Source organism: Podarcis liolepis (assembly GCF_965112155.1).
Source record: "Podarcis liolepis genome assembly, chromosome: 1".
NCBI lineage: Eukaryota > Metazoa > Chordata > Lepidosauria > Squamata > Lacertidae > Podarcis > Podarcis liolepis.
This window is the reverse complement of record NC_139554.1, coordinates 105,751,400-105,770,386: the sequence shown is the minus strand read 5'-3', so window position 1 is coordinate 105,770,386 and position 18,987 is coordinate 105,751,400. Positions and strand designations below refer to the sequence as shown.

The 18,987-nt window shown below is 42.9% G+C and overlaps 2 protein-coding genes across 26 annotated transcripts in view; one reads left to right on the top strand and one right to left on the bottom strand.

The window, feature by feature from the left end:
• PKP4 (plakophilin 4) overlaps positions 1-9,719 on the bottom strand; it is a 94,514-nt gene extending 84,795 nt beyond the window's left edge. For 18 of the 21 annotated variants that reach the window (XM_083493641.1, XM_083493657.1, XM_083493660.1 and 15 more), the window contains exon 1: positions 9,407-9,719. The gene's annotated coding sequence lies outside the window, so the exon portion shown is untranslated. Of the gene's footprint in view, positions 1-9,396 lie in introns of all 21 variants that reach the window. The other 3 variants (XM_083493656.1, XM_083493646.1, XM_083493654.1) reach the window with 3 other exon arrangements.
• The window catches only part of CCDC148 (coiled-coil domain containing 148), a gene marked incomplete at its 5' end in the record, with an annotated part of 101,770 nt that continues 91,900 nt past the window's right edge, over positions 9,118-18,987 (top strand). The window contains 3 exons of one of the 5 annotated variants that reach the window (XM_083494003.1): positions 9,814-9,896; positions 13,183-13,357; positions 14,159-14,208. Coding sequence is in view for 3 of the 5 variants with exons in the window: in XM_083494000.1 (XP_083350126.1) it covers positions 9,524-9,896 (373 nt within the window). Of the gene's footprint in view, positions 9,141-9,523; positions 9,897-10,356; positions 10,413-13,182; positions 13,358-14,158; positions 14,209-18,987 lie in introns of those variants that run through there. The other 4 variants (XM_083494002.1, XM_083494004.1, XM_083494001.1 and 1 more) reach the window with 4 other exon arrangements.

Genomic DNA, 18,987 nt, shown 5'->3' with positions numbered 1-18,987 from the left:
TGCCGTGAAACCGGAGCACGATTTCTGTTCTCATCCTGAAGCAAAGTTCTTAACCCGAGGTACTATTTCTGGGTTAGCGGAGTGTGTAACCTGAAGCATATGTAACCCGAGGTACCACTGTACATTCTTCTTTAATTTCAGAAAAGTCATCCCACAGAGCTGCTCATAAAACACATTCATAACCTGTACCAAGAAAGCAAGGCTGCAGTCACACTCTTATTCACTTGAAACCTAATTATAATCAATTGGATTGTTATGGCTAAATTTTGTAAGATACAGGAAATCAGTGATGGGATTGCATGGCAATTTTACTTTGTAACTGTGGGAGTTTCTGGTTCTGATCAAAGCAGCAGCACTAAGGAGGTTTCTAAACCCTTCTGCTCATAGGGTTTTTCCTTCCATCTCCTACCCTGAAACTGCTAACACTGTGCAGTGGGAAACAGAGCAAGGTTAAATACTCATCCCTCAGTACCATTGCTCTCATCACCAAAATCAGATCCATGCACCCCAGCCTGCTGTAAAAAAGGAAATTACAATGTCCAGTGATCTAGATCTCTTGGTTCTTGTGTAGTTTGGCCCACATATAGTATTCAAAGTTGTCAAAGCTTTTCTGAGGAAATCACTTAAATTTTAGAGGGAAAGTTACTTGATATTTTTAGAAGTTACTATGCAGCTAATCCATACAAGTATTATTTCATTACTATATGTGCGCGTGCGTGCGCATAGACATTTACTTTAAGCTTTGGATTAACCCCTACACAACCCCTATGCATTCAGAGGAGAGGAGAACAAAAGAAGTTCTACTGATGGCTACAAAACATTCCTAGCAGCAGAATGCAAATTCTAATTTTCAGCTGGGACTGGAAGGAAGAGCATTTCAGTGGCAATGGGACCAGTTGCTGAAAAGGGGGTACTGAACTTGGCATTGACACTTACTCTGAGCCACTTCCCTCTTATTTCAATGAAGCTTGTGTGTTAGATTTACCAAAAAAGTTTTCCAACAAACTTTCTCATATTGAAACTATATGTAAACACAATTTCAGTCTACATTTTACAAGGGTTACTATATCGGATCTGCCCTTATTAGTCAAACATAAAAAAGCCTTCTATGAAACTCTAAACTTCGGTATCTTATTTCAGTAGTGCATACACACAATTTGTCCAATAAAAAGGAAAATTTGAGATAGTACAGCAACCACATGAGTGCATATATGAATGTCATGAATGCTTTGCTATGTAATCAGAGTAATATACCTGATCTAGAATTTATGATCCTTCAGTCTTTGCAATGTAAACATTCTGCACAGGACAGCAGACATAGGGATGGCTCTTACATTACTTTAGTGATATGCTTGTTCCTGCAAGATAGCTCCCATACTGCACCAATAACTTAGGTAATGCTGAAATTGTACAGAGCCTTGGGAGGAGTGGCATTGTTGTGGTGAGAAGTCGTCCCCTCCACCCCTCCCAATGATCTTATTATTACATGCATTATTGAAGCTGTGTGAAAATTCACTACATGAAAGTGGCAAACACTCCCCCAGGATGGCATAAGAACCAACTTTAAGTGTAAGCAGAGGAAGAAGTTAAAATTTGGACTACGAAATTGCCAAAATGTCTGCCGGTTATTTGCTGGCTAGGGTAACTGTTTCTATTGTTAAGGGTTTTCCAACTCAACAGCTAAAACACTGTCAACAATAGAAGTCAGATGCCACTATCCGATACCTTCTTATTTGTGAGTAAGTCCCATTTAACACAATGGGACTTATTAAGGAGGTAGGAATATTACTGCATTTTCAGTTACAGACATTATGTATATACAGTGGTACCTCGGTTGTCGAATGTTTCGGAAGTCAAACGGTCTTCTGGAATGGATTAAATTTGACAACCAAGATACCGCTGTATACAGAAGGAACTACTCAGTTCCTTCTGTATATTCTCATATTTGTCTGGTATTCCACCTTTTTTGGTATTCCACCTTGCTGGCAACAATCCAAAAGAGACTAGAAACCCGTGGCCAAGTAATTGGCTGGTTAGTTCAAGCCAATATCTGGAATAACAGACATATTCTTGACCTATTTTCCCCTTAGAACTGCCATGCCACAATGGTACAGTAACAAATGACCGTTTCTTGGTCAGGATCTAGACCAATCTTCCCCAAGCTAGTAGGCTAAACCATCTGGGGGGTACAGCTGCCGTCATCACCAGGTGTTAGGGCCAATGTTCAGGGATGATGGGAGCTGAAGTTCAGTAACTTATGGGGGCCCCACAAGTTCCTTACCCTATGTTAGGTGGTTGAAGCTTTCCATTGTAACGAAGTGGTATGTATGTGTTATACAGTCCTCAAAAGACGTAATTATTTTTGAAAGACATTAGGAATTTAACACGGTCCACATAGCTGCCTTAGAACATCCCTCTGGTACAGAAGTACACAATTCATATTACCTTCAGGGCAAAGTTATATTTCCCTTGCTAAGAGGACTGTATCACTGCATTAACCACTGAAAAGCATAGGCTATTATTCCAACGTGTATGCACAAACACACATATAGCTTCTTAAAGCTACCGTATTTTTGGCTCTATAAGACTCACTTTTTCCCTCCTAAAAAGTAAGGGGAAATGTGTGTGCGTCCTATGGAGTGAATGCAGGCTGCGCAGCTATCCCAGAAGCCAGAACAGCAAGCGGGATCGCTGCTTTCGCTGCGCAGTGATCCCTCTTGCTGTTCTGGCTTCTGGGATTCAGAATATTCTTTTTCTTGTTTTCCTCCTCCAAAAACTAGGTGCGTCTTATGGTCTGGTGTGTCTTATAGAGTGAAAAATATGATATTTTCCCTTACACCCTAATTTTCTCTGTGTCTCACAGCCTGCTTTCTCGTTTCTTTACACAGCTGCACATCTCTCTGAAGAGCTAAGAACTCACCCTCCTTTCCATGTTCTCACTCACCACCATTTCTGTGTCCCCACTCTCAGCAACCTTTTTTTTTTTTACTGCTGTCTACCTAGAGCAACCTTTCTCAACCTTGGGTCCCCAGATGTTTTGGGCCTACAACTTCCATCATTCTTAGCTAAAAGGGCCAATGGTCAGCGATGATGGGAGTTGTAGTTCAACAACATCTGGGGACCCACAGTTGAGAAAGGCTGACCTAGAGGGTTCCCTAAAGCCCCATTTCTCAGCAACCTACTCTTTTACCATAGCAATCTTCCTGTATTACCCCAGGTACCTGTGCGCCCTCATTTCTGTTGTCCCCATCCTCTGCTGGCTACTGCATTTGCTGACGGACAAACCAAGCACGTGCCAAGGGCCTCAAATGACTGAAAACAGTACTCCTTGTGCAGAATTTTGGCTGAGGCAATCCCTGAATAGAAAATGCTATTAATAATTGATTATTATTAATCATAAATATTATTAATGCAGTTCAGGAGGAGAAGCTCTTGTCAGTGGCTGGCTTTTTAACTGCTTCTGAAGAAAACTGCCCTGCCAAGAACCAAAATTTAAAAATTAATCTATGCATAGTTTTGGTCCACTACACGCCACACACCAGCATGTAAGGAGGACACACTAACGGGTATGTGTGTGTGTGTGTGTGTCAGTTTGTAAAGTAACACAAGCTATCACAAACCAAAGTCCAGGGCTTACTTAAAGATCTCTGCATACCCCCCATTTTTCTGGTGCCTCTGCATCCCCACTTCTCAAGCTAATATCTCCTTTTCCCTCTGTATCCATTTCCCCATTCCATAGATTTATCTGAATTTACCAACTCTCACTTATTTCTCCCTTCTTTCACCACCCTATAAGTCTATCAATATTCAATTTTATCCCCTTTCCCTCTCTGCACCAGTACATATTTTTCTGTACCCTTAGATGTTACTGGTTTCCTCCCATTTCTTTATCCTCTATTTTTGTTCCATTACTGTCTCCCTCTGCCCCATCCATCCTTATTCCTCACCAAATTCAGTGGAAACAGCCCACTCCTTGCCTCTTAGCTCCCAGGAATGGAATGTGCATTATACTGTGGCTGCCTGCACCGGGCTAGAAACACTGGCATGAATCTATTCTGTGCCTCTGAAGCCAGAGAAATAATCCAGATCTTCTCCCATCCCCACTTCCACCTTTCATGGTTTTTGGGCAGGCCTTAGATGGTTCCACAAATATGCTGGAAAGGGCCATAAACATTTATTTATTACTAATAATTGTTTGAAGTTGTTAGCCACATCACAACTGTTCTTGGGAAGCTATTGCAACCTGTTGCCAAGTGTCCAAACTGGAGGTGTAGATCGTATCCCTCAGAGTCTTGAAGGAACAGCCGTTACTGCATGTACCTCCAGAAAGGCCACTCTTGAGCAGCAAGTCTACAAATGTATTAAGTAGGGCAAATCTAGCTATTGACAAGATTTGCCTTATTTTTCCTGAGAGGCTGAAAATGAGGTCAAGATTCTGCAGAGATGGGTAAGAATCCATATCCTTGCATTAGACCACCTAGTAAAAATGCATTGGGTCAACTTGTCTGCATATGAAAATGTACCCTTTTTAAAAAAGAAAAATAGTACAGCAGTTATTTCAGTATATATAATATTAAAAAATCAATGCAGCAATCCCGCAATTTACAGGGGTTACATTCCAGGAATTGCACCTAAAGCTAAAGCACATTGAGTTCAATGGCAGGTGGGACTGCCAAAGTCTTTTTTCCCAGATGCCTGCCCCTTTTCTATATATATATATATATATATATATATATATATATATATATATAGCCAAGTGCGTAAAGCTGAATGCACTAAGTTAAATGTGCATAAATCGCAGGCCTACTGCATTACAAATAATCCAGGTAGCAGTTATCTTTTTAAAAGTTCTGTAATACTGGCAAGAGGTCAAACAAAAGAGAAGTGGGTTGTTTATATTATGTTTTGTCCTTTCCAGTCTCCTAACTCCCCCCCCCCCGCCTGCCCCTCCCCCCCATGAACACTTTTGCCCTTTGATTCAATAGCTGGTTGCACTACACTCAGAATATGCGAACAAGGATATCCTGGCAGGACAAAAACCTTAGTGATGGCTATTGGGTTTATTAAGCCTATAAGTATGAAGATCTATTATGATAATTAAGACATTTAAAATAAAGAGAATGGCTTCTCACACCACAGACTTCTACAGCAATTCCCTCAGAATGTGTTTCACCTCTCAGTGCAGAAAATATCTTATTGGATTGCTCTTACAATATGAAATCACTTCATTCAATCATTCTTGAGGAGGTGCTATACTTTATATGTCATGAGATCAGGAATTCACTTTATTATCTGAAACACAGTACCTAAACAAAAGAGAGAGATTGCCACTTAAAATGAAACACCCTGGTGAAATATCCTCTATAGCTGTGAAATAGGTTGGTGGCAAAAGGAGTACCGTAATATCTAGAAAAAGGTAAAGCTGGTAGTTGTGAGAAAACAGCTGGTGTCACCAAAGCACTGAGGTGGAAGGGATGGGGGGAAGAATTTGAGGCTACTCTAGTGCCAAAATCAGACAGTGAGAATGGGTGGAGACATAGCGGGTTCTGATGATTCCAGGAATGGTTGCAGATGAGCAAGTTTGGGAGGGAGCTTGAAATTTGCTGGCTCTGAAATTGTTGAAGCACCAGAGAATGAATAAAGGAAGTTCAGAGGAGCCAATATCATTTGGGAGTGAGTTGGGGATACGAATATAGGTATTTATCAAGCAGTTACAGTGCTTAAGTAGACTGGTAATTACTGTTGCATAAGAAATCTTCAATATGCATTTTATCCTATTTTAATATCACCCAGCTTCCTTTATTCAGAAAGGAAAACTGTGCTGTCTGATAAGTCATTCGGTTCACAATAATTCTATGTAACGATTACAAAACTCCATCCAAACAGGGTAATTCAAGCAATCCTTCAGAAGCACAATGTCGATGCAAAACATATAAAGCATTAGGTGCCTAGGACTCTCCCAAGAGCACTCCAGTTTTGAATGTACACATTGCTTTATTTAATGGGCTCAATACAGAGCAGTAGTGGGGACAGAACAAGTGACAGTCAGGATGCTGCTTACAATAAATACATCAGAGGTGTCTGCGTGTTTTAAATTTCACTGAAACTCAAAAGTATGTTTTACAGTTAAAAAAGCACACATCATCACTCATAAAATAGCATTCAGCATACAAGACGGCAGACACCTTTGAATATAAAGCATTTTATCAGGGCAACAGCAATATCTGTTTTGAAGCAAGGTATATTACAGTTTTTAAAATGCTCTTGTGCAGGCACCTTTCAATTAAAAGTAATAGCCAAGCCACCATCTCTTATTTTGAATAACTGCCCCAAACATGTCAGAACAGCCAACTATGCGAAATGCTCTGGGACTTGCTTTGGCAGCTACCACTACAATTTCTTCTTAACCTAAGGTTGGTAATTATTTCCTTTCATCTGGCAGAGGGGGAAAAAATGAAACAGAAAACAACTACTTTTAGATCGTGTTCAGACACGTACATTATTCCCTTTTACCTATGGCTGAACCATTGTGCCCCAAACTTTTCGACATGTTGTTTTGTCTCCCTTCCCCACCCCCACCCCACCCCAAGCCCCCTCCTCACAAATATCAAGTTAAACGGTTTTGGCAGCTTCAATAGATGAATAGACCTAATACATGGTACTACGAGACATAAATCTGGGGAAAGACATGCTGGCAATTGTTATGCCCTGCTGCCATTCTGTGTTGTTCCAAATGGTAATTGACACGCCTAGTAATTTAACAGTACCAGACAGTCCTCTCTGCCCCATCTCTAGTAAAACACTTGCCTCTCTGTTCTTCAATATGATTGGCATTATAGGGGTGTACATGGAGCTCACTATTGATAAGAAACAGTTATCCCTCTAATGCTCCATATGAAAACATCTCTAGATTATAGTTTCATGCACTGAATATAATGGGGAGTGGGGGGTGGAATATGTTGTAAAACTCTTCCTATAATGCCACACAGCTTTAATACATTTTTTTCTCTGGTCCTCTCCCGGTTTTCTGCAGGGCTTCCCTCAGTTTCCATAGCTCTGCTTTGAGTCATGTACCAAAATGCTACAGTACTGAACTGAATGACGTCTGAATCATAACTTGGCACAAAATACGTTTGAAAGAGAGGGGGTAAGGCAAGCTCTTGCCTTGCTCGACAGGGATAGGTCAGACCAACAGTCATTAAAAGGGCCATCAAAAGTAGCCTTCAAGGGGAGGAATCTGACTAGACCCTGATCCTGTGTAATGCCAGGCTCAAAGCATGCAGCACGGCTACTGCTTCTTCTCTCTCTGCAGCAAGGCGGCAGGAACGGGCTTTTTTCCCTTTTGCTGTTCAAGAGATGGTCCAGTGACCTTTGGCTGTTCAGAGAGCTGGGCAAGAAGCGATCTGTTGCAGCGGGCTTCCGAGGCATTCCATGCATTCCTGCACTATCTAAACGCTCCAGGAACAAACAACGTGTCCCCCTCCCACACACAGGCACACACCTGCCTTCTCATTCGCCCAGAGCGCCAGCAGCTTCCGTCCACACACCGCCACCACCGTCTGTCGCACTCCTCAAACATGCAGCCAAAACCAAGCAGTCACTGCTGCCGCTGCCCCCTCCCTCTCTCTCCCTACAGGGTGACTGCAGAGGGACAGTAGTTGGGGGTCTCCCCTACTGAGGAAACCCAGGGCAAAGGGAAAGAGAGAGAAAGAGAAAGCACGAGAGCCACAGACATTTTCTGGCTTCGCTACTCCGAGCCTGGTTGCATGTGGCTCTAACAAGCAAATGGGAGAAAATACAAGATGGGGGCGAGGTCGAGTGAGGGGAGACTGCAGGTTAAGAGGGAAGGATTTAGAGGGCCAGGAAGAGAAAGGGGGTTGGGGGTTGGAAGCAGCTGGTTAACCAGGGAAACAAGAGGAAGGGGATAGGACGTTGTTGTCCCTCCCGGCTTTTAAAGACAGGCTGAAGAAACAGGAAGAAATTTATACCAAGAGAACATGGGGAATTCCAGCAAAGATGAGGGAATGGGCAGGGAATTGTAAGGGTTTAAAGGACATGCAAAAGGCAGGGGAGGATTGAAGGGGCTTATACTCTGGCAGACAAGGGCGTGGGGTTTTACTGGGGCTCAGTGAATGAAAAAGTACAGGGGAGGGGGGGAATACTGAAAAGCAGTATTACTTGTAAAATAGAGTATAAAAAGCTTTATAGGAACCAGAGGACGTTCACTCTGAGAAGAGGCCAGAACTAAAAAGGGAAGCTATTTAAGGAAATTATCATTATCATGAGGGAAATGCAAAGGTTTAGAAAGCAAGAAATGAGGTTAAGAAAAGGGAATAAGAATGTACTGAGAGTGTTTTTAGGGGATATTTTGCGATCCAGGAGAGGAAAAACATTGTCAGGGCAAAGGGGTAAAACTGAGATTAAGCAAAAGACACTTGATGGGGATAGGTATTTGAGGGGGTAGATATTAATGTGGAACCATACAGGAAGGTAGATTCATGGGAAGCCTAATTATGCAAGGATGGGCAAAGGAGATCAGTAATAAAGAGGAAGGAATTTCCATAAGGGAAGTTGTTAACATGAGAAAGCAGGGTATTTAGGTGGAGTCGGTTGAGAAGGAAGGGAAACTGATGGGGAGAAAGAAAAGAACACTCTGGGGACAGGAGGAGGGAAGAGTAATCGAAAGACTCATGTTTTAGGATGGAACCACAAGCAGGGCAGAGGTGTTTAGAGGGAAAGGATGAGAACCAACGGGAAAGGTTACTTAGAGGGTAAATGAGTGGATCTTTGGAGGAGGCGATGAAGGAAAGGAGAAAAACTGAGCAGCAGCGATGTTTTTAAGGACATTAAAGGGGCTGAATAAGCAAGGAAGGGATAGGCAGTTTAAGCAGCGCCAAACAAAGCAGAGGAAACACATTTTTACCAAAGGAGGGACTAATTATGGAGCTTGGCAAATCTGGTGTGTGTGAGAGGGGGGGTGCTGGGGGGGGAAATAAAAAACAAAAACAAAAAGCAGATCTTCGTAAAGGGGACAGAGTAAGATGGGAAGGGAGAGGCGAGCAGGAGCCAAGAAAAAAGAGCAGAGCAAAAACCATTTTCGAGCAGGAGATCTGAGCTCAGGCAGGCTGGAGAGGAAGCAGGTAAGCCAGGGAAGAGGCGAAGGAGGGAGAGTTTTGAAAGAAGCTTAAGAAGAACAAGGGGAAGGTGGCTGGGGGAAAGGTCCGGGGGAGTGGAGATTTCCTTCCTCGCTCCCTTCATCCAACCCAGGAAGATTCCCCCCCCCAACACAGGTTGCTCCTTTCTGTGCCCCTCTTTTCCTGCACCCGCCGCAGCGCTGGGTGCTGAGCTGCCTTGCCTCCCTCCCTCCTTCCCTCGGAGACAGAGCGGCTGAGATACCTCCACTCACCGCGTTCAGACGGAGCGGGCTGGGCTGGGAGGGGGGCGCCCCGCCGGCGCTGAGTCTCGGCTTGCGCGGAGGGGCCGCAGCCACCCCGCCGGGAAGGGCCCCTACCCCGGGGTGTCCATGATCGTGCTGCTAATGTGCCACCGCCGAGCAGCACAGAGGAGTCCTCCTCCTCCTCCTCTTCCTCCTCCTCCTCCTCCTCCCTCCTCGCAGGCTCTCTGCTCCCGCTTCTTCCCGCCCCTTCGCTTCTCCTCCTCCCTTCTCGGAGCTAGACGTCAACAAGGCGCCCTGCCCTGCGCCTCGCCCCGATTGGAGCAGCGAGCCTCGGGAGGGGTCGCCATTGGCCGCCGGCTCGCGTCAAACTGGCCAATGGAAGGGAGGCCTGAGGTTGCTAAGGTTACTGATGCTGTGAGGAGACCCGGCGGAGTGGAAGAAGGGGAGGCTGCGGTTCCTTCAGGCCAGGCGGGCGTTTTGCAGGGGGGGCGGCCGCTGGGTGTGTATAACTGTTGGGACTTCCCGGGGTGGTGGTCGTGGAAGTGGAATTATTTTGTGGTACCAGGAAGGATAGCCGTGATAAAAATAAAATAAAAACTGGATGAGGAAGGAGTAAACGCGCAGGCGGATCCTGTGGCCACTGGTGACTGTGGGGATCGCCCTCGAGACGCAGCGCATGACCATAGGATGGCAACCCTTGCGGTGTTCTTTCTGCGCGGGCGCGCAAGCACACGCACGTGTGGGCTCCTCATTTTCAGTGTGGGCTCCACCTTTTCAGTGTTTTGTTTTTAAAAAAAGAACGATTGTTAGAACTGTAGGGACCCCAAGGGTCATCTAGGGCAACCCCTTGCAATGCATGCAGGATGAGTGGGGGGAAGGGGATGGGGGACAAAGAAGGTGGTAATTAAAATTCATTTTCTGGACTTTCCCCATAACTGTCTGCGTGCCCTTTGCATAGCTGCTTTTTAATTGGAATGGAGGGGGTGCTTGCTTCGGATACTGAACTTGTAATCAGGTGTCACATTGGGTACTCTTGTGGTAAAATGGTAGATTTCCCATCCCAAACTCAGGCTTCTCCATTTATATTTCTGAGTGAAGCAGAGGTTCTTCTCTATGGCTATGGAACCAAAGGGTGGGTAGCTATTCCAGAGGAGATAATACAAAGAATGTTATGTAGAATTCCCACATCATATTGTGCCTATTGCTTGAGACAGTTCCTATTGTGTTTCCTGTTCCTGATTAATTGCTGTCTTCATTTTATTTTTGGTGGGGTTGTGGTGGAGGGTTTGGGAATGCCATTAAATAATGTTAATGTTAATGCATTCATACAGTAGGGACGTGGGTGGCGCTGTGGGTTAAACCACAGAGCCTAGGACTTGCCGATCAGAAGGTCGGAGGTTCGAATCCCCGCGACGGGGTGAGCTCCCGTTGCTCAGTCCCTGCTCCTGCCAAGCTAGCAGTTTGAAAGCATGGTCAAAGTGCAAGTAGATAAATAGGTACCGCTCTGGCGCGAAGGTAAACGGTGTTTCCATGTGCTGCTCTGGTACGCCAGAAGCGGCTTAGTCATGCTGGCCACATGACCCAGAAGCGGTCTGCAGACAAATGCCGGCTCCCTCGGCCTATAGAGTGAGATGAGCGCACAACCCCAGGGTTGGTCACGACTGGACCTAATGGTCAGGGGTCCCTTTACCTATTCATACAGTGGAGGAAATGCTGTTTATACAGTTACCGTCTTCTCATCTCTAAAGCTAATAAGTGAGTAGGCTGTAGAACCAATATTGGTGGTGCAGAATATTCCATGGTGGAGAAACCACCGCCTTCATAGTTGTGGTGACAGTGGGGCAGGGTGGCAGGTTTTTTTTCATTTTCCTTCTCCTTGACTCCAGTGGGAGGGGAATTACAACACTCCACCACAACTGACATTGCTTCTGTTCCCTTTGAGGCCATGTTGACCGAACAGGGGAGCCTAGGATAACACTAGCAGCTTCATACCCAGTGTTTCTTGAGAATTCCAAGAAACCAAAAAATCAGTGCAGTTTTGAAAGCTTCAGTCTGCCATCTTGATTCAAAATGACACCCATTTGTATAAAAACATAGACTAAAACCTCCTCCTTGAACTCAAGAACCATCGTGTAAAACTTAGTTATCTATCTTAAGAAATGTCTAAATGTATCGTGAACAAACAACTTCCCAAAATATTTAGTAGTTGTTATAGAGCAGTTATTATTCTCATATAACATCCTCTTTGTTTTTAAATCATATGATTGCCTCCAGACTGCAGCAATGCTGATTCTTTCTTGATTGTCTAAATACAAACTGCCAGTGTACTGCTTTCTTTCAATCCTCTTGATGATTCTTCCCTTCAATCCTATTGAGATGCTAGCTGTTGCTAGTTGTGATTGAGGTACAGCTATGCTATACTAAATAGAACCACATCCATTGTGAGATTAAACATTAAACATTCACAAGCTTTAAAAATGGAAATGCAGGAGACAAGAAAGAGCCTTCAGCAATGTGCAATAGGGAGGAGAGCTTGTGTCAGAATAGGGTGTGTTACAAGTATACAATAATGTCCCACTTCTCATTTCTGGAATGTTGGAGGCTACGCTGTGTGTTTATGGCACAGGGTTTTAACTTGGCACTTATGCCTTTCTCCTGCAGTAATGTAATTGTTATGCACTAACCACTCCAGGCTGGAAGAATCCCAGGCACCTGCTTGCCTAAATATTTGATAAAAGTGCCTTAAGAACTTCAGATTTTTGTTGCAGCTGTGATCAGCACTGATACTGAAAAGTTGGAAGAGAGTAAGATGCCATTGTAAGAAACTGCCAATGAGTAGGGTTGCCATATTTCATGACACCTCAAAAGTTGTTGAGCTTTTTTTAGACAAACCCCAAAGTTGATGAACAATTTTTCGATCCAGAACAAACCACCGCCTTCCAGATAGTCTCCCCGGACATCACTTCTGCCTTTGAAATCCCATTCCAGGTGTATGGCAGCCCTAAATAATGGTGTAGTCCTGTACTTGAGATCTGGGGTTGTGTGATTTGGTGAAAGTCCTTCCACACTGGAGGATGACCAAACCACTGCCGCTATGATATTCTTCAGTCCACGACCTCACTCAAAAATCCCCATTGACTTCAGCATGTCCTGGCTCTTATCTGGTTGGCAAAATATATATTTTCCCCCCTTTCCTGGGTGGCCCTTGAAACTTTGTCCCAGGAGTGCTCTGTGTGCTTTCTGGAGGCATCCTATCCTAGGAGCTATGTGGGTGCTGAACTGCAGGGTTTTTCCCCCTTCCCCTTTGCATTTTGTACTCCAAAACAGTGGTTGTGAGTACTACAAGGGGATTCAAGCTGCAACCTGTAGGGATCCGTGGAGCCTAGCTTTGCCAGTGTTGCCTGTGCTGATGGGTTGGGTTTGCTTTCGTATTGTTCTGTATGTTGTGGTGGGATGTGTGTGTGCTGGGAGCATGTCCCAGAGGTGAGTTCATTGCATCCCTCTGCATGTGGGCATGATTGTTAGACACTGGTGGTGTTTCCAGTGATGATGGATGCCTGCTGGTCTTCTTTAAAAAAACATTTTTGTATTTTATGTGTGTTCCTCTCCATGCCTGGGCTAATCATGTATAAGAATGTGGTCATCGTTTTGCAGGCGTAGAGGCATACTGTATATACCACCCCGGGCGTAATGGAAGTGTAGGACTGCTCTGTAATTTTCCTTAGGAGACATTCCAAATGGCTACTTTAACACTAAACACAGCTTGTGAAACTTTTCTCTCACAGTTTCTGAGGGCAAGAACAGAACAAAAAAAAATCAGTTCCTGGATCGCTGACAGTCTTTAAGATTACATACCACAAGACCATCTAGGAGCAAAATGGAATTTGATAACGTAGAAGCTCTGTGAAGCTTCACTTTCTGTGGCACATCCATTTCCAAGAGTTTCTGAAATATTGTGCTGTAGGTGATTAAGAAAAAAGAACTATAATTGGGGTTTGTTTAGAGATGCAATATACAAAAAGCATGGATTGGTTTCCTGTTCTCAGAATAAGGAGCTTGGCTTTATAGCTGATTAATGTTCTAGTATAAGTGTGATAACTTTAGAAAAGTTTCACACTGTTATCACTTTTTCCATTCATAACTATTGTAGGCGACTCAGACTTCTGCATTGAAATTTTTATAGTGGACTCTGCGTCTAATACCCAGCCCTAAACATATTATATGGAACTAAGTCCTATTGAAATAAATTGGGCTAGCTTGCAAGTAATGATTTTAGGATAAGAGTGTTAATGTGATAGGATTCCTCCCTTCCCGACTCCCCTGGGTCTCCATCCTCAATTTTGTTGGTTGGCTATAATTTCATTTAGTGCTGCTGATGTTACATCGTAAACTTCCAGCTAAAGACCTTCAGGCCTAATTACAGCTTTAATGTCTAACCACTTCTGGATTGAGTCCAATTTTTGTATAATACACTATTGTGCTCATGCCCTGGGCTGATACTATTGCACACAAATGAAAGCTTGTTACATGATTAGAAACATCTTCTTTTGGGTGTGAAGCTAAGCTAACTTTTATGTAAAAGTATGAATATAATAACCAAGGCAGCATACAGTCACTTGTAAAGATCCTATGCCAGTTTGCAGTGGGCAGTTATCTGTCAGCATATTGCAGAATATTCCATAGTTGTTTCAACAAAGCTTATGGAGAGTTCAAAAATGTTTAAACTTCTGAATTAAATTGTGACAGATATTTCTTTTGAAGGCGCCTTGAATACTGTAAGTGGAATGAACATACAGTATTTCCTCATGGAAGTAAGTTTGTTTTAAATCAGTGAAAATTCTGTTTAAATGTGTGTTAGGTGTTCCTAATTTTGCAGTTTGATTTAAAAATAAGAACAGAATGATTTTGGGTTGGTGGGTTGTGATAAAATGACTGCTTCTTCACTGTATCTGAGCAAATAAAGAGTAAGATTTGGACTGTAATTTATATTTGATGCAACAGTTTCTTGCTCCAAATGTTCAGCATGTTAAACAGATGGACATTTCTCAACCCTTGTAATTTTTCTGTGGTGGTCAGTGATGTAGGTTTCCTGAAAATTTTTGAACTGGGGTAATTTGCATAGTATAATTTTCAGTTTGCATCAGAAATTTTTCTAGTGCCCAAGAGAGTGATCTAATTTAGCATGCTTACTTTACTTGCTTAGTACTGTATTTGCAGTTGGCATCCATTCACTGTTACTAATGAACTTATGGGTAGGAAAATTTTCCACAGGGAAGAAAAAGCACTAGGGGGAAAGTTCTGTTTTGGAAGATGTTCTGCCCCACAAATAAAAACAAATAAACAAGGTTGGTTTTATTGTTGCTGCTTTATTTAAGTTCTCATAGGCTTTGTTCAGACTTATTTATTATTTACTTATTTTAAAATATTTATATACTTATGTGTATCCAGAATTTCATAGCAGTCACAAATTAAAATGGCATCAAAAAACTGAACAATAAAATGAAGACAATCAGCAGAATTAAAACTAAGCAGCTGTGAAATCCTGGGACCTTAGAGTGAAGAATGGATGATGATAATAATAATAATAATAATAATAATAATAATAATAATAATAATGGCATCCACATGGGTACACAGTGGAAAGTGTGTTATGTGAGCAAGATAACCTGTGCACCCTGGCGTAGTAGCCTTACCTTCATACATTTTCCATTACAAATATTTGAATTCTGATGTGCATAGGTGCTATATGACATGTAGCTCTCTTACATCTGTGGGAGTGGGTGCATAACTGAGGCACCAGGTTTTTCCAGCATCATTATAAAATTCTGTTCCATCATCAAATCAGTATGTTACATTTGCAAGAGAAAATCTGTTCTCTGGTCATACTTCAGGAAATTATGATTATATCTAAACTTAAAGAACTACACAGGAATCATTGGCTTGATGAAAATCCATTCAGTATTCCTGAAGTTGTGAGGCTTCATAGTTCCCAGTTTAGTCAGTCATTTAATTTAAGAGCAAGTTACTCAGCACATGCTAATTGTCAGACTGACACTTCCCAGATGGAAGCTGCTTCCCAAAAGGAAAAAAAAAGGCTGTTGCCAGAGTTAGAAGACAGCTGCAGTGGAAGGCAGTAAGTGGGAAGGGAGAGATGCTATACGTGTTGCTTGCATGGGATGTGCTAGTGCATGTGTACATTTTTATGAGAGAGGAGCTGCCACAATATCACTTGGAATTGTAGACTTTGGTATGGCTCACTTTCTCTAATGATCTGCTGCTCATCTCTTTGAGATCTCTGCTGTGGTCTTTTGATTTGAAGCCTGCGATAACATTTGATTGCATTCTGGGGTTGTTATACGCAACTTTGTCTCAGCTTTAGTATTCTCTCACAGGGCAACATGTTGGGGTAACAGTAATGGACTATATTGTATGCCTAGTACACTTCCTGATCCATAGACAATCTAATAATATAGGTATAATATAGGTATAACAATAAAAACAGCCTGCTCTGGAGGATGGATGTAAACTGATTTCTGAGATAACCAGTTTAAAAAAAACTACATGTATATGAAAGTGAAATATAAAACTTTTTTTTTAGAGCTCTAATGAAGTTAACATTTTTTTGTGCACACACCCAAGTTCCTATTATTAAGTTATTATTATTAAGTTATTATTAACTCCATCTAAGAGGAGTTGAGGCTTACTAACTTACACTGACTAATGCACCAAGAAGCATAGAAATTGGCCTTTAAGGTGTCCACTATAACTTCCACATCATGTACGCAGCAAATGAATGTCCTCTGTCTTGTACAGTGGTACCTCGGGTTAAGTACTTAATTCGTTCCAGAGGTCCATACTTAACCTGAAACTATTCTTAACCTGAAGCACCATTTTAGCTAATGGGGCCTCCTGCTCCTGCCACGCCGCCGGAGCACGATTTCTGTTCTCATCCTGAAGCAAAGTTCTTAACCTGATGCACTATTTCTGGGTTAGCGGAGTCTGTAACCTGAAGCGTATGTAACCCGAGGCACCACTGTATTTGCTTAAAACTTAGCCTCTATGCACTTAAACTTTTTCCTGATCTTTCAGCTCCAATCCTACTGTTCTCCAAGTTGTGGAATACTAAAGATCAGGGCATCATGTATGCTCTGACCACCTAACTGCACACTGGCTCACTGCTTTTCCTATATACTCATCTGGGTTAGATTGAAAATGGATTGTGTATTGGGCTGTGTGACAAGATTGACAAGCAGATTCAGCAAAGGGCACACAGCTGGGGAGAGACAGGCGCTGGATGATGTCTGCATCATCAAGATAAAAGGAGCAAGATAAAGGAAAAGGTGGTTCTTGCAATTATGAATAAACATATATGCCATGCATAAGAGTTCTCCACCCCTACTGTAATCTGTTCAGTTGTGGGTGGGTTGGTTGGTTGAGCAGCTGGCTGCCCGTAGCCCCCAAGCCACCTCACTACTATAGTGCTACAATGCCATGCAATTCTGTTTTAGGCCTGTCAAAATAGGATGGGAGGTTTAATACTTCACACTGGGGTATATTGAATGTATAAGAAAGGAATAATGTGATAAATCTAGGGTACCATTTTAGCTAATGGGGCCTCCTGCTGCCGCCGCGCCGCCGGAGCACAATTTCTGTTCTCATCCTGATGCAAAGTTCTTAACCTGAAGCACTATTTCTGGGTTAGCGGAGTCTATAACCTGAAGCATATGTAACCTGAGGTACCACTGTAAAAGTGTTCTGGGAACAAAAAGTTGATTGTTGCTTTTGATCTGAGCTTGCTGACACTATGAGAGGGGCAGTGAGAGACACACTTCACATATAATGTTCTGTGTCCTCTCCGCTGAAGACTTTAGGTGTAAATATGTGTGAAATAAACCATATTTCTTAAAGACACTAGTTTCCTCCACACCTCAATTTCCCCAACAGAAACAGAACCCTGGGCGACCACCTGGAACCCCCTACAATCTTGCTGCCACTCGGCAGAGATTCGGGGTGACGTGCAACCTTCATTGCACTATCTTTAAGGCAGGGGTGAGAAGTCTGCAGCTCCCGACTTTGCTGAATCCCAACTCTCGTTACTCCTGACCATTGGCCATTCTGGCTGGGGCTGATAGAAGCTGGAGCCCAGCTACATCTGTGAGGCCACAGGTTCCTCCTCCCTGCTTTAAGGGGCCTGTAATGAAACCTCGGCTACTTGCCTGAGGTGACTGAGTCCTGCTGGGTGTGTCTCATTTGTTGTATGTCTCGTACGCTGGAGGGGAAGGAAATGTTTATGAGCTGCTCTGCCTTGCTACGAGATGTCTGTATTTTGTGTGTGTTAGCTTATTTCTAATAAAAGGGAAGCTATTCATGAACAAACTTGCCTCTGCCAAGTGTTCACCTGAGAACTGAATCTATTGGGGTATGGAAGCCTGAAGTACCCCACCCCTGGAACCCACAGGCAACTGCACGTATAATTGTACATGATATATTGCTCAAGTTGGGGCTGCCTCAACTATCTACTATCCTTCCTGCCTTGCAGTGATTGCTTTGAATGAGATAAGAGCCCCCCCCGGTTTGTTTTCGATATGCTCCAGCACCCCCCTTTCTGAGAGAAATTCCATGGAATTCCTCAAATTATTTTTGAGCAGATATGTATAGGATTCCACTTCTAGCCTTAATAATGCTCTTCAACAACTCTGACAAAACAGAATTTAGGCTGACAGGTCTATAATTTCCTGGATCTAGTTTTTTTTAACTTGAAGTTACGTTGGCTGCCTGCCCAATCGCTCAGTACTAAAGAGGCTGTTTCTAGTGATGTTGCATATTTTAGTTTAAAGATCAACAGTTTCACAATGCAGGGTTCCAGCTGCACCCAAAGGTGGGTGTATTTATGGAGGTGGCAGGAATCAAACTCTTAATTCTCATCTCAGATCCAAGAAAAGTAATTCCTACTTAACATTATTGCCAGCTTCAATCAGCAGCAGGAGATAAGCATTATAACAATCACAGTCCACAGCAACCCTTTCTGATGGCAATTAATGTGCCTACCAAGCAGCCTACCTGCCTGTTAATGCTGTGCCTCAAAGGTACACTGAGAATATTAATAGAATACTAAGGAGGTGAGCCATATAAGAAAGGAGCTGAAAATCTGGGGATCCTCCATGCCTTGGAGATACAAATCTGTATACACCATGCATACAGAAAGAACGTTGCAATGTAAACTTTATATGTTTCCTCTAGTTCAGGGTTTGGCAGACTTGAGGTTTGCTTTGGTTTTTTACTAGGACCCCAAGATCCACTGACCAGAGCCAGGTGCAAAATATCCCCTTAGAATTAAAGAATTCTGAGCTAAATAAGTCTGAGTGCCAGAATTGAACTGGGCTCACATTTCTTCCATACAAAAATTCACTCTTGGTTACCCACCCCTGCACCCAGGCACCACTACTACTGGTTTTCTTCATTTCAGCAGAATAATTGTGTATGTGTAAAGAATTTTTTTTGTTGCTAAAAAACTTGGAGTCAGTCATCACCCAGAGAGATCTACCAATAGAGCCTGATCTGCTTTGAAATCAGTTGAAATCAGTGGTTGT